The sequence below is a fragment of the Lampetra fluviatilis genome, chromosome 7 (genome assembly GCF_964198595.1).
Source record: "Lampetra fluviatilis chromosome 7, kcLamFluv1.1, whole genome shotgun sequence".
Taxonomy (NCBI): Eukaryota; Metazoa; Chordata; class Hyperoartia; order Petromyzontiformes; family Petromyzontidae; genus Lampetra; species Lampetra fluviatilis.
Genome location: NC_136281.1, coordinates 17,168,170 through 17,183,607, shown reverse-complemented (window position 1 = coordinate 17,183,607; position 15,438 = coordinate 17,168,170). Strand labels below are relative to the sequence as shown.

The following is a 15,438-nucleotide window of genomic DNA, read 5'->3' as shown; positions in this document are numbered from 1 at the left end:
TGCTCATAGGGGCAGATGGTTCAGCACCCACCTGAAGTTCTGTGCCAGTGGGGGGGCCAGTCTCTCGACAAGACAACCACAGCAATTAATGACATGGGGGTGACGACATTTGTGAATGGCTGAATATAGGTGGTGGTCAGGCGATGGGGTTGCTGAGACTGTCGGAGCTCCGAGCTGGCAGTGCCGAGAGCCTGGGTTTTAATTCAAGTTTCAGCTACACACCCATCATTGATTCGTCCATAATACTGTGGCATTCAAGTTTATACATTTAAAAATAATTATTGTTTTATGTGTTGTGAAGAATGGTCATTGCTTGAAAGGTCACCTGTTATATATAGTTTTTTTATTGGTGAGTCGTGTTGTTGTTAACTGTGCTTTGTGCACCACTGCCAACTCAGCAGCAGCATTACCGGATCATTCATGTCATGATGCAAACGCGTGATAATGACGTACCAAAGGCAAAGATCCCCCGTATAGCCTTAACTGACTGTTGGGGCAAGTGCTGTCAGCGAGTAGCACCTATGAAGGCCGACTCGGCACATAAGGGTGTGGGGTAGCCACAACCACCCCAGACCGCCTTTGTCTCCCTAGCGGCGATGTTTCTACAACGCACTGCGGACTCATTTGAGGCCGAGTCCACTTAGGGGAAGCCTGGGACCGATTTGGAGACTCGTCAGCGGTGTTGGTGGCCGTGAGCCTGAATGGAACTCGGGTCGTAGCCGCACCACTGACCGGTTGACCCCTTACCGGGGGAGGCAGGCGCCACCGCACGGCCGAGTTGCTGCTGTGAGCGCCACTGGCACGAGTCGATAATTACTGACGATATGTTAAATAAGGATATTTAAATGTATTGTCGAAAATCATACACAGCTAATTGAACACAGCCACGAATATCATCACCATGCTCGACCACGCACCCCCCGCTGTTGCCAATGCCAGAAGCAGCGCCTTGGATACAAATGGGGGCCCAGGTGACAACATTTTTGCAGGCCCCTTTGTCCGTTTAAAACATTTCAAACAAAAAAATGCTCAACCTACCGCCCCCCACGAAAGACAAACACCAGCGAACAACAGCGACGTGAGCCCCCCCCTCTTAGTCCACACACAGAGCCCAGAGCCCGCCGTCTCACACCCACCCCCGCACCCTGCCCGGCGAGGCGCTGCGTGGTTGCCAGACGCACACAGCGCAGAATGAATGTTCCGCATTGCGCCACCGCGACTCGCGAGATTGGGGACGGTGCGAGAGGCACGGGGCGATTCAGAGCGGCTCCTGGGAACTGCAAACACGAGCGCCTTGTCCGCATGCGTGCGTCTGGGCGTCGTGGGGAGCGGGAAGCGTCGCGGTTCGCGGTTTCCGCGAACCCGACCAAACCGAGTTCGATTCCTGCTCACGGACTAGAACCAGTGAGGATTATCTGAACCGGTCCAGGGCCTCACCTAGGTCGACTCAGCCTCAAAAGAGCACCTGGCGCGGTGTGTAAACATCCCCAAAGGCGGGCGTGGTGCTGGCCACCCACCCCTCGCGTGCCGTCCCGGCTTTCATAGGTGATCGCTAACAGCACTTGCCCCAACAGTCTGCTACAGGCTATACGGGGGATCTTTGTCGGCATCTGGGTAGCGGTGACGCAGTGGTTAGCGCATTGCGCTATTGACGCCGGTGATCCGAGTTCGATTCTGGGCACGCTTTGAAACGAGATGCTCCGTCTCAAGGGGTTACTGGATTTAGGTGAAACTTTTAATAAAAAAATCCGCAGGAAACCGACAGTCTCTCTCTCTCGGGAGACTGGGTGAGACAGTGCAGCATACGTAGGCACGTGATACGAACCCAAATACATCGAAGCAATACAAGAAGTTTGAAATAATATCTTAACATTCTAATTTAAATTGTATTTAAAATTATATTTCACGGGTCCATAAAGAGTGGTGCTGTGGTTGGAGGACCGCGCTACGAATCCAGCGACCTGGTTTCAGTTCCCACCACGGCCAAACTCATTAGCCTATTCCGTGCTTCCCCTAGGTCTACTCAGCCTTAATCGAGGACCTGGGCCTGCGTATCAATATCAGCAGTGGAGGGATAAAGGCATCCGGGCGTGGTGCTGGCCACGCCAACACGATCGCTGTCTCGGCCTCAATAGGTGCTAGCTAACAGCACTTGCTCCAACAGCGTGTGTGTGTGTGCGAGTGTGTATCGTTGTGTGTGCGATTGCGCATGTGTATATGTTTCAGTGTGTGTGCGAGTGTGTATCGTTGTGTGTATGCGAGTGTATATCGGTGTGTGTTGGGTGTGTGTGCGCTCACGGCCAACACCAGTGATTATCTGAAACCAGTTCTGGGCCTCCCCTAGGTTGAATCAGCCTCAAATGAGTACTGTACCGGTGTGTAAATATCGCCACTAGGAAGACAAAGGGGGCCGGGCGTGGGTCTGGCCACCAACTCCCTTGCTCCTCCAGTCTGTTGAAGGCTACATGGGTGATCTTTGTCTTGTGTGCGTGCGCGCGTGTGCGTGTCAGTGGGTGTAGTGTGTCTTCGTGTGTGTCCGTGCGTGTGAGTGCGCGTGTCTACATGTACGAGGGTGTGAGGATTCTATAGTGTATGTGTATGAGTGTGTGCCCGCCTGTCTGTGCACGTGTGAGTGTAGTATGTGGGGAGCGGTGGGGTAGTGATTAGCGCACTGCGCTACGAACCCGGCGATCCGAGTTCAATTCCCGCTCACGGCCAACACCGGTGACGATTATTTGACCCGGTCCTGGGCCTCCCCTAGGTCGACTCAGCCTCAAATGAGTACCTGGTGCGTAAACTTCACCACTAGGGAGACAAAGGCGGTCGGGCGTGGTGCTGGCCACCCACCCCATTTTGTGTACCGTCCCGGCAGTCATAGGTGGTCGCTAACAGCACTTGGCCCAACAGTCTGTTAAGTCTATACGGGCGATCTTTGCCTTTGTAGTACGTCTGTATGCGCTTGTGAGTGCGCTGCGTGTGTGTCTGTGTGTGAGTTTGCGGCGTGGAACTCGGGAGGGAAAGAGGCGGATTGTTTTGTCCTTTCAGATGCGATGGCGAGTAAGGGAAGCGGAGCATCACGCATGAGCGCTCCCGAACAGCGAAACACAAACACGGGGGGGGGAGGGCTGAGCCGGCAGCGTCCCATTCCTGCAGCGTGCGGTCACGACCCTACACAGCCGCGAGAGAGAGAGCACGGGTAGAGAGAGCGAGGATAGAGAGAGAGCAAGTCCCTCTCTCACCACCACCACCAACCACGCGGTGGATGATCGAGGGACACGAGGTGGGAGCTTGGAGGAGAGGGGGGGGGGTAGCAGGTGCCGCGAGTCGCATGCGCTCTCGCGCGCGCGCGCGCACAGCGAGTAGCAACCACGACAGACTTGGCCATGTATATTTAATTCATCTGGGGCACTCTGCTCGGTGGAGTACGTCCTGCGTGCTGTTAGCGAGCGAGATAGGGAGGCGGGGGGGGCTCGTGACCGCCTCGACGCACGGAGAGGGAGCCACACGCGGGTCCTGTCTGACGCTGGAGGCAGCTGCAGCCATCGGCACCACCTCGGCAGCTCGAGGCCTTCGCCGGGAGGACAACCGCGGAGCCACCGCAGGGAGATTGGGCGAAGGAGACATCCCCCACCAGCCCCCAGGCGAGTGCTTCCACGGTGTACTAAGAGCGGAGATCTCACACCGAGAGTGAGACCCCCCTGCCTGGAACCCAGCATCTCATCTCGGGGAGGATGCAGATGGAGCCAGGGAGCGGGGAACCCGAGATCATGCTCAAGTTGGCGGAGATCAGAGACATCGTGACCTCCATCAAGGTGCAGCACAGCTCACAGCTCACCCATTCACAGCTCACCCACTCACTCATAGCTCACCCATTCACAGCTCACCCATTCACAGCTCACCCATTCACAGCTCACCCATTCACAGCTCACCCATTCACAGCTCACCCATTCACAGCTCACCCATTCACAGCTCACCCATTCACTCACAGCTCACCCATTCACAGATCACCCATTCACAGCTCACCCATTCACTCACAGCTCACCCATTCACAGCTCACCCATTCACAGCTCACCCATTCACAGCTCACCCATTCACAGCTCACCCATTCACTCACAGCTCACCCATTCACAGCTCACCCATTCACTCATAGCTCACCGACTCACAGCCCATTCACAACTCACCCACTCACTCACAGCCCACTCATCACTGACGCAATTGATCAAAACCACACACAACATAAAAAACATCATCATTGTCATCATCGGGTGGGGCGGTGGCGCATTGGTTAGCGCACCGAGCTAACGTCAGTAGTAATATCCGTACCAGTCCGAGGCGCTGTATACCCACCGTCACCATCACGCACCGACCCACATAGTAATGTGCCTAACAGAGTTTCAAACTCGTGTCAGACAGCCCGGGACACACCACCGAAGCGTGTAGCTACAAGACGAGAGACTCCCATCGGGAAGGGTTGGTTGGACGCGGTGGCTCGCACGTGGCGCTGTGTGCGGGGAACGGTGGCGTAGTGGTTAGCGCACTGCGATGTTAACACATGGGTTTACATCGCAGTGCGCTCCCAGAGTATGATTTCCGCTCACGGCCAACATCAGCAACAAACGTCTGAATTGGTCAGTCCCGGGCTTCCCCTAGGTCGACTCAGCCTGGTGCGGCGTGTAAACGTCAACACGGGGGAGACAAAGGCGGCCGGGCGTGGTCCCTAACCACGTGAGCCGTGCCCGCCATCGTCAGGGGTGTTGACGAACGGCCAACTTTGCCCGCCAAGTGTGTCGAGGCTACACGGGGGACCTTTGTCTTTGCGCGCGGTGTCCCCGTGATGCCCCCCCGCAGGCCGAGCTGTCGGGGGTCGTGCGGGGCCTCGCCGCGCTCGCGGAGCGCCAGGCCCGCCTGGAGCAGCGGCTCCTGCAGGACGGGGGAGCCCCGGGCCCCACCGCACGGGGGTCCGCTGGGGTCTCATCCCCTCCCTGGCCCAGGTGGAGGTATAGTTCATGAAGGGTGCGGGGGGTGGGGGCATACACACGTACAGCAAGTAGGTCTCTGTCAATGAAGTGGTGGAGGCAGCTCATCAGCAAGTGGGGTTGAACGAGAGACCACGCAAATCTTCTTCTTGCTTAATATGCGTCCGGATAATTAAAATGGCATATTATTCAAGTGGATTGACAAAGGACGGAATATATTACTGATTTGAAGCTTTCGTGACTGCAGGAATCCATACTCTTTGGTTCTTTCGGTAAAGTCACGTAGGTATAAAATAAATCACGACGTTTCGGGCGCAACACAAGCGTCCGTCATCAGGTGGGAAAGCGTGGTCTGCTGATGATGACGGACGCTTGTTGCTCCGCTGGGACACCTTCTGGGTCTAAACCGAGCACCTTCATCTGCCGGTCGCGTCAACCGATTGCTCAAGAGCTGACCCCTCGCTCTCCTAGAGTTGCTCCAATTCCAGTTGCTGCCTGGACATCGACTCTCCCTCCCTCCTTGCCAGTCGGCAGCTGCACCAACTCCCAACACCCGCGGCTTCACGCCCTCTCCTGCCAAACCCCCAAACGTCTCCACTGTGCAACCACCGGGCCGCTGGGCCCGTGCGGGCCCTGCAGTGCGCGCTCCTCGTCCTCCAGAGCGCTCTCTTCCCGGGAGCGCTCTGCAAATGCCCCCTGCAGAGGATTCAACTTGGCGCCCTCTGCTAGAACGAGCCGCAGTTGCACAGAGGGCCCCCCCCCTAGTGTCGGGCCACTGCTGCGCTGGACGAGGGCCGCCCCACGCCGTCGCAGGCCACGTGGGATGTCTGACCGCGCTTTGCCGCACTGGTCACTGCGGGTCGGTCGAGGTGTGGAGCGTCTATAGGGGGGCGCATAGTGGAGTAGAGTACAACGATGTGCAGCAGTATGTCTGCGCTGCCCTCTGCTGCCCGCGCGTGGCCTCGGGGTGATGACGGCGGCCCGGCTGGGCGGTTGTCGGTCCGAGCACCGGTCCAGGGCTCAACCCGGACTGTCCACCTCTCGGGCTCGCGGTGATTCACGACCTCTTGCCCAATGCGCTTTTATTGCTGTTTTGATCAACTTAAAGGATAAAAACTCGCGCGTTTAGTCTGTGCACGCACATTGCGCTGTCCATCTCACTTGGACGAATTTGTTTCGGCATAATTTTGTACAAATGATGAATTCATTCGTTTTAAGCACGTAATTGTGTGTGTTGTCTGGTATGAGAATCAATTTAACGAACGAATGCCAACTCTCCATCTTGATGCCAACTCTCTGTCTCCCTTTTTCTCCGGCAGCGGGTGCTGCTCGTATAAATGGCATCGTGATGCCCTCTATTCAGCCAGGGAAGCTTCATTGAGTCTCACGTTTGTTTTCTCTCAGGAGGATCGAGATGCGTTTCCAATTCCTCTAAGAAGCGCGTGTCCTCCGCGAGAAACGTCGGGGGCCGCTGAACAACCCACGGCGCACGCTAGGGGATAGAACAAGCAAAGTTCCACACAGATAGATTCAAGAATCCATGGCTGTACGGCCAACTCGCGGCCCAAATCGACACACACTTGACGGTCTTTGCCAACCAGGTTGAACCCCGCTTAGCTTCTGCGAATAACTTGATCTCTCCGCATGTGTCTCTCTCCGTGGCGAGGCTGGTGAGGCTGCGGCCCGCGACGCAGCCGTCGTCGGCGCTGTGGGTCCAGGGAGCAGCGGGGCCCTCGCCCCTCGCTGGGGGGGGGCTCGGCCCCCTCTGCGCGCAGTCGCTTGTCCACAGCCAGCAGGGGGTGGGGGGCGGGGCCAGCGTGGGGGGCAGCCCCTCGTCCCCGCGGCGCCTGGGTCCGTGCGTCGCCGAGTACATCGCCTGTGAGCCGAGCAGAGACGCACGCGGCCACGGCGTTAGTGCGCACACACACACACACAGAGCATACACACAGCATACACACACAGCATACACACAGAATATACACACATCACACACACACACAGCACACACACAGCACACACACACAGCATGCACACAGCACACACCCACAGCACACACAGCATACACATAGCATACACACACAGCATACACACACAGCATACATGCACACACACACAGCATACACACACACAGCATACACACACAGCACACACACAGCATACACACACACACGTAGTGAGCAGAACGGCAAACAAACTCAAGTGCAGCCACACACAACACCCCTTGTGAAGGAGACGTCTGCTCGTCCCAAGCAGGACAGTTCTCGCCAAGGCCTTTAGATGCAGCCAGGGGCTGCTCAGGAGTTAACTAAACAAGTCGATATCCCAGTGCCGTTTGGTTGTTTACACTTCCCATTAACTCAGTGGCCCTTCTGGGGTTGCAAATACAATGTCAGCAGCATTGGTTTAAGACAGGCAAACTCTGGACGGGTTTTGACATTCATCAGAAGAGCCAGGCTTGCTCCAACCAATGCTGGTCAATGTGTGGACGTGTAGAGGAAGGGCCCCCTCTGTTGGGGATGGCTTCGTGACTCGGCGCACAACGACAGAAGACACAAACACACACAAAGATCACGGTGGGGCCACGGCCGATTCGTTTTGATCAACTCGCGTCTTGCAGAGTATTTGGGCTGCTGCACGACAGAAGGCACACGCCGACGATGGGTTTCAGTCTCGTCGACCTATCACTTGTGGCCAGGTCGCCTCTGCAAGCGAGCTGAGACAGTGTCGCTCAGTGGGCCACGCGTGGTAAAATAACCACAAAAAACCCACAACAAAAACAACAACCACCATAGTTTCGATTTAAAGCTTTCGTGACTGCAGGGATTCATCTTCTTGGTTCTTTCGGTAAAGTCACGTAGAATGGAAATAACAAAATAATAAAAAATAAAACATAATACAATTATATAGTATAATAAAATAAAATAAATATTTTTTTTTCCATTCTACGTGACTTTACCGAAAGAACCAAGAAGATGAACCACCATAGTGTTCAAGTCGTGGCATAAGAATGTCGCGGCCGTCTTCTCGCAGGGACCGGGAGCGACGCTCGCCCCTTCCCTCCTCCTCCTCACGCCTGCGACCGCTGCGCCGCCGACGAGGCGGACGGCGGCGGCGGTGGCCCCGCCGAGGAGGCCGCGGGGGCCTCCCCGTGCAGCAGCTCGCGCTCCAGCCTGGACGCCAGCGTCCTGACGCCGGTGGCGTTCGCGGGCACCGCCGCGGAGGGCGCGCACACCCCGCCCATGCGCAAGTGGTCGCTCCCGTCCCTGCTCGGGGGAGTGGAGATGGAGGATGGAAGAGGTGAGGGGCAAGGTGGGTGGGGAGGTGGGGAGAGTGGGGAGGGGGGGCACGGTGGGTGGGGAGAGGGGCACGGTGGGTGGGGGGGCAAGGTGGGTGGGGAGGAGGGGCACGGTGGGAGGGGGGGCACGGTGGGTGTGGAGGGGGGGGGCATGGTGGGTCTAGAGGGGGGGGGGGCACGGTGGGTGTGGAGGGGGAGGGCATGGTGGGTGGGGAGGAGGGGCACGGTGGAAGGGGGGGGCACGGTGGGTGTGGAGGGGGGGGCATGGTGGGTCTGGAGGGGGGGGGGGGGCACGGTGGGTGTGGAGGGGGTCTCCCCGGGTAGTAATCGCGCAGGGCTCGGTGTGGTGAGCATCGTGAGAACTTCCGCCAGGGATTCATTTCTCACTCCGTGTTTTCTGGAACGCTGCCAAAGCTGGTTTGGAGCAGGGATTCTCGGCGTAAGGCACTACCACTAGAGTACAACGTGCGGCCGTCCATTATAATCCCGGCTCAAGGTAAGCACCGGTTATACCGCGGCGACTTGAATCTGGCATCGGTGGTCACTGCCCGGTCACCAAAGCCCCAGGCACCGCTCCCGAGTCCCCGTGGCTCGTGCTGACGCGCCAGCGGTGCCGCGCGTGCAGGCGGCGTGGGGGGTCGCCACACGGCGTGGAGGCGCTCGCTGCAGGTCCACCCTCGCGCGGAGGCCCCGTGGCACGGCCCGCCGCGTTCCTCCTCTTCTTCCGGCGGCCTCCCGCGACCGTCGGGCCGCGCCGCCGCCGCCACCCCGGCTCACGCCCGCCCGGAACGGAGGCGCCACGGGGCGGCCGCCGCCGCCGCTCCGGCCTCCTCCGGGGACGCGAAGACGAAGCGGTCGCAAGCGGCCGGGCGGCGCGTGCGACGCGGCAAGGACCGCGAGGGCCCGGGGACACCGGCTGCCCCGGCTGCCCCGACGGAGGGGCCGGCTCGCAAGGGCAGCCTCCGCGAATCCCTGCGCAGCTTCTTCAGTCGGGGCAGCAGGTGGCGCACGCACGGCGGGGGGCGGGGAGATGCCCTCGTTGGGCGCACATTGAGAGTGCGACTCACGCGACTTGGCCACGAAACTCATCGCATTGTCGAATGGTCGGTGATGGGAGATGCTGGGATGGATTTTTTTGTTGTGGTCAAAAAACGGGATCAAGAGAGGCATTTGCCGATTTGTGAAATGGGTCCTTTCTGAACACCAAGTTAAATTAATTATTATATTTAATTGTAAATCAACTACACGACTACTGGAAAACGTCCTCCCCATGCTGTGTCTGGAATCTGGGTTGTTTGACCAAACTTAACCGCGCTGATCAGTGCAGGTTGGTGCGGGACTCAGGACCAGTTCACAAAAATGCCACGCGCCACTGATGTTATTTGTGGCCGGGAATCGAATTCGGGTGGCCGGGTTCATGGCGCTCAGCTTCGCGAGGGTAACGAAAAGTCCCCTTGCGCTGTGTTCGCGCAGATTTCCCAACGCCACGGCCACGGAGCTCCACGGGGAGAGGAAGTGACCAAGGGCGGCACAAGGGGCCTCGGCTTCCTCCCCAGCCACGAAGAGACGTCGGCGAGGACGGGAGGCGTAGGGGCGCGCGCGGTTAAAATCAAACAGAAGCACTTCGACGGGCACCTCCAGCACACACGCTCCTGTGAGCACGCCGCAGTCGTTCACGAGTCAGAACGTCGGTGCCGTGGGGGTGGCGCAAATCTCCATTGGCGAGCCGAGCCGGTGGTGAAGAGGACTGCCGCGAGAGGGGGGGGGGGGGCACGCTCTCCTCCCCCACCTCCACTGATGGGGACTCATTCCGTCAGCCACCGCTTGCGACAGGGTGACCCCAAAACCCAGATTTGCAGCCTTCTAATTGCGAGTTGCACGGCTGCATTTGCACAGAGGATTTATATGCGAGTTGTTTCAAGGTGGGGCGTTAAATTCTGGGAAATATCATCATTACAAAATTGTTACATTAGAGAGTAGTGTTACTTTTGCTCGATTTCCACAATCGCGTGTATTTTGAACACACAACACTTTTCTACGGCACTTCTCGTGAGATTTGTACGATGTTTTAAAATATTTTGTCCAAGTGAAAATAAAGGCGAGTGCACTCTCCCTGTGCAACGACGGTGCCCATCGACTGTCTGCACAACGCCTGCCCGCTCGGAGGCATGCCACTCGGTTGGGCTGCCTCCGTCGCAAAGCAACGCGCCGGTTTAATTTCTATTCACGAGGGTGGTTCAAGTACTCCGGATAGTGTAAAAGCCATGGGTTCGACTCAACCTATCATCCCACCTCCAGGGGGTGGATAAAAGGTGTACCCCCACCTTAGTAGGGGGTGTGTATGCACCTGTACGCTGGTTTCGCCGGGCAAGGAATGGGTGGGAACGCATTCATTTACACCGAGGAGTTTCCCGAGAAAGCCTCCTCGCAGTGTTCATTCACTGCGATCAGGGCCTGCTGCTGTGGACATCCAAGCGCTGTAAAGGGTACACTCGATGTTTTACCTCCCCAAGTACTCCTACCACGACCTTGGTCGATGGGAGACCGCTCAGTGCTATAAGCGACCAGAGACCCCGGGGCAGCCGCGAGCGTGAGGCCCGCCACAGCGGTGCGCCCGAGAGAGAGAGAGAGGTGCAGTGGAGGCGCTTCCTGCGCGCAAAGGCATCGATGTGGCAGAGGCTCGCCGAGCGACGCCAGGCTGCCGCCACCCCCACGGCGTTCGGCGTTTGACGGACGCAGCGCTCGGACGGTCGGCAGCGCGTGACCGGCGCGCACGCTGCCCAGACGGCCGCACGAGCGTGCTGGATAACGTTGGGCACGGCGGGTCCGAGCTGAGTGTTTTGCCGCCAGCTCCCGCACCTCCGATTAGCTAGGGTTGGCTACGTACGGTGTGGAAGAAGTTCAACGTACACACATACTACGTGGCACATGTGCAAAGCCCGATTCTCTCTACTTGCTGCGTCACCGTCCGTGCGATTTCAGCAGAAACGTTATGGTCCATCGGCTAGAGCAGAATGCATTTCCACACAAGTTACCAAAACATTAGTATTGAGTTAGTTACACTAACAACAGTGAATTACATGACACTTGATTATCCACTCCTCTACGGATAAAATGTGCCTTACAAATGTAAATTTGTTATTTCAAATGGTTATCGCCGTTGTTGGCCACATCGAAAAATTGCAACCGCCGAGGTTATGCCACCGCAGGGTGGCAGCGACAAGTTGAACACTGGTCTGGGCTCGAGACCCCTCGGTGAGCATTCAGAGCAACGATCCTGCGATTTGTGGCCAGCTGCACGTGGCAAGGTGTCCACTGCCACTTGGCTCTCGAAACAACTTGACGCCTCCTACAGACAGGACCGTGTGCACATCAGCTCCGAGCTGCTTTTGAAGTGTTTGTGTTTTGGCAGAAAAAAATGAAACATTTTCTCCGAAACAAAAATTGCAGTTTTCCCTCATTTTATTTAATTACATTTTTCTTCCCGCGCTGTAAGAAATAACGTCGCTTATATGCAGGTCCGTGGCTACGGCACAAACGCAAACGCTGCATGATTTACGGCAACTTTCACCGTCAGGAAAATTACATAATCATGTTCATCAATGGATCTGGGAATAAAATATGAACGATAGAAAAAAACTAGACGGCCTTTTGTAAAATGTTGATGGGGAACAAAAAAAATAACAATAAAAACACAAGGCTGTGTCAAGAGCCTTGTGCGAGTGCGTGTCGCAGTTAAAACATTTTGCATCCTTGGTACACACTGGGGTCACATCTCTCCTCCCAACAACCTGGCAGACACAAGAAGCTTCCAGAAAAAAAACGTGACATTGAAGGCGACGGGCAGGCGAGGCCCTGGAACACAGCCAGCTCGTAGGTCAGCACACGACACCGTTGCCGGAGTTGAACGTTCCGGGGTTGAACGTTCCCCGCTCTACACCGCAAACCAAACCGTAAAGGGGAAGGTGCTCTCATCGTGAATGACATGGGTGCTGCCAACACTGAACGTAGGGAACCCCAGCCAGCTGTAGCTGTCATGGCAATCGCTGGACACAGACGAGGCTTAAATAAGGACACTGCGGCGCTAGGTTCTGGTTCCAGTGTCGATCCCAACCCGACAACAAAAGAAACTAAATATAATTTCGCTGTGGGATTTTTGCCAGAGACAATGGCTGTTAAGGCTGTGTCATACAAACTCGAGCCGTGCAGGGTAATGGATAAACCAAGGGGTTGAGTGTTCATATAAAAAATATATGGAAAGAAATAAATAAAAGGGACGACATTTGGAAAAGTGCCTACATTGCCGAAACAGAACGCGAGGCTCCGGCAGCTTCCTTGCCGGTCCAGGGCTGCTCCCTCCTCACCACTTTCCGTCGCGTGAGTGCCACGCTCAAGGTTACGATGTACGGTGATGCCTTCCCAGAGTCAAGTGGACGTTTCCTCTTCTCTTTGTAACTCCATGATTGCGTTTAAACTTCGCCCCTCCCCGTGCGGCTGCGAGCAGTCGCTCTGGACGCGCGGGGTTCAAGCACGCTGCTCCCTCCCCGTCGTGACGATGGGATCGCGAGACCCCTTTTGACACCCCCCCTTCCCCCCCGGCCCCGTGCTGAAAGTGGCCAAGCCGATGGGTGCTACTCTTGGTTCCAGCCGAGAAGGAACAAGACATTCATTTGTATTGGTGGGCGGGGGAGATGCATGATAACCGTGCTCGGTGCAAGTCACTTCTAACCGATCAACATCCCTCGTCTCTCTCACTTGTGTCTCCCTCTGTTCTCTCTCATCTCGCTCGTCTCTCTTGCTCCTGCCACAGACACTATTTCCCGGCGCAAACATCCGCGCCACTGCTTCAAGTCAACATCACGATGCGCCAAGTTCTTTTTTTGAGCCGAACAAATATTCAGAAAATCTTATCACGACTTTGTTTTTTTCCACGGGCTGTTAACTTCCTGGCAGCCTAGACGGGGGGGGGGGCAGCCGCACGGGAACTTTCGCGCGTCTGACAAGGACCCGACGCCGACACACGGAGGAGATGACAACTTGGGAGTGCGGAGCTCTCGGCTTGGTCTCAAATGCAAACCGAACTTTCTCTTGTTTTGCTTTTTTTTTTACGAAGCACTGCTCCAGTTTGTTGCGGACGCACGCAGTGATTTCAACATGATGAACATTAAAAAAAATTAAAGAAACCTTTGTAATAACGAGCAAAGATAAAAACGAAAACAAACCCGAGAGGCGGTGTTCGATTGTGTACAGGATACAGCATGCAGTGTCGCGGGCCGGCTGCCGTCTCTCCACCTGGCCCGCGACCATGGCGGACGCGGGGAGCGCCCTTCCCGGCTCGCCTCATTTGAACCAAAATCAAAGGCGCCGGAGAAGGAGAAACCCCGCCACGATTTGTGTACAATAACAAATAAAAAGTAAACACGTGATTTTTTTTGTACGAAATAAAATTAAAAACACACCAACGACCAAAAATAAAACGATCCGGGCCGTTTGAGTTGCGCGGAATTTCACAGTCGTCATGCTCGCTCGTCACTGAGCAAAAAACCGTATCTGGCTCAGATGGACAAATGTATTCTTCTTGTTTGAGATTAATACAATTAAACATGACCAATAAAATAATACCAATACAAAAAAACATGAACATCTGCAACAAAAACTAATTAGAAATAAAATACAAAATGCGCAAAGAAATAAAAAAATAAACCATCAGGCTTGTTGTGCCGTTTAAGTTGGGCAGGGTGCTTGCGGCTGGGGTTGCTTGCGGCTGGGGGTCTGGGCGCCCCGTGGCCGGGGGGAGGGGGGTCCTCGCTCGCTCCTCAAAGACGATGACGACGCAACAGCGCTCGGCGCTGGTCGACGATAACACACTCTCCCCTCCTGCTGCTCTTCCGCCTTCTCGACAGTGTTACTTTGCGAACTCTTGATTTTTAAAGATCGTTTTATATATTATCATAATTATTACTAATATTATTATGAGCATTATTACTATCATAATTATTATTCATAATAACGTTATGATTATTTTACAGCAGTTTGTGTTTTTTCTTTACGTTCAGTCGCCGTCTTGATTCGCGGCTTTGTGTTTTTTTTTCTCTCCGCTAGGGGGCCTCCTGCGAGGTTGCCCGCGCGCGTGGCGTGGGCGGCGTCGACAGCTCGCGCTTGTACGTCTTGGGGGGCAGCTTGGGCAACGGCGCCTGCGCGTTCGCCGCAGAAGACGGCGCGGACGACGAGAACGGCGCCAGCGAAGACGAGAGCGACGACAGCGACGGGGAAGAGGCGAAGGAGGCGGAGGACGACAACGACGGCAGCGACGGCGGGGTGGCGGCCGAGCCGGATCCGGTCGCGCCCCCGCTCGAAGCCGCGACGCCGCCGCCGCCGGGCGGCGTGGGTCGCGGAGGCAGGGGCGGCCCCGGCGAGGGCGGCGGGAAATCGTCGGCGTCTTGGTACGAGAGGTTCTGCGGGAACGTCTTGAGCGGCGGAGGCGGTGGCGGCGGGGGCGGCGGAGGAGGCGGGGGCGGCGCGGACGACGGGTTGCAGAAGCGCGGCAGACGGCCGGGCGGCACCGGGGCCAGCGGGAAGGGCGACTGTTGGCCCGTCGACGGCACGGGCTGCGTCGTCGTCGATGCCGTCGTCGTCGTGGTGGAGGCCGGGGGAGGCGGCGTCGGGGGCAGCGAGGGGAAGGAGCAGCAGGCCGAGCCGAAGGACTCGGGCGGGCGATAGTTGACGAAGGTCTCGGGCGGCCTCAGCGGCACGGGGGGAGGGGTGTGCGAGCGCGGCTCGCGCGGCGGGGGCGGCGGCGGGGAACTCTGCGGCAGCGAGGAGCGGTGGTAGGAGAGGCGCGTGGGCAGGCGCGGCGGGATGGCGGGGGGGCTGTCGGGAGGCTTGGGCATCATCTGAGCGGGCGCAGGGGGGACAGAGGGAGGCGCCGGCGGGGCGCGCACGGCCACGCGTGCGCGTCAACACGTGGGGACACAAAGACAAAGATCCCCCGCGAAGCCTTAACCGACTGTTGGGGCGGGTGCTGTTAGCGTGCACGGTAAGCACAAGTATATATTGACTGGAGGGGCAAATGCTGTTATAGAGCACATACTGACATCAGCATGGTAACATGAAAAGGAGGTGTAGTCAGCACCCACACCTGGCCCCCTTTGCCTCCCAAGTGCTTGT

At 56.9% G+C, this 15,438-nt stretch overlaps 2 protein-coding genes and 1 long non-coding RNA gene across 3 annotated transcripts in view; 2 read left to right on the top strand and 1 right to left on the bottom strand.

Moving 5' to 3' along the window:
- The first annotated feature begins 3,159 nt into the window (after positions 1-3,159).
- On the top strand, positions 3,160-5,576 carry LOC144933678 (uncharacterized). Its single transcript, XR_013637074.1, has 2 exons — positions 3,160-3,812; positions 4,849-5,576. It is a non-coding gene; the product is annotated as an uncharacterized LOC144933678 (long non-coding RNA).
- A 737-nt stretch (positions 5,577-6,313) lies between these two features.
- On the top strand, positions 6,314-10,224 carry LOC144933326 (uncharacterized). The gene is made up of 5 exons (XM_078858010.1): positions 6,314-6,321; positions 6,643-6,854; positions 8,007-8,273; positions 8,897-9,272; positions 9,745-10,224. Exons 1-5 carry the CDS (start codon positions 6,314-6,316, stop codon positions 9,788-9,790), a joined length of 909 nt encoding a protein of 302 aa, XP_078714136.1. The 3' UTR covers positions 9,791-10,224.
- Positions 10,225-13,261: 3,037 nt separating this feature from the next.
- SOS1 (SOS Ras/Rac guanine nucleotide exchange factor 1) overlaps positions 13,262-15,438 on the bottom strand; it is a 38,608-nt gene continuing 36,431 nt past the window's right edge. The window contains exon 23 of the mRNA XM_078858706.1: positions 13,262-15,164. Coding sequence (XP_078714832.1) covers positions 14,370-15,164 — 795 coding nt within the window. The 3' untranslated portion in view covers positions 13,262-14,369. The remainder of the gene's footprint in view (positions 15,165-15,438) is intronic.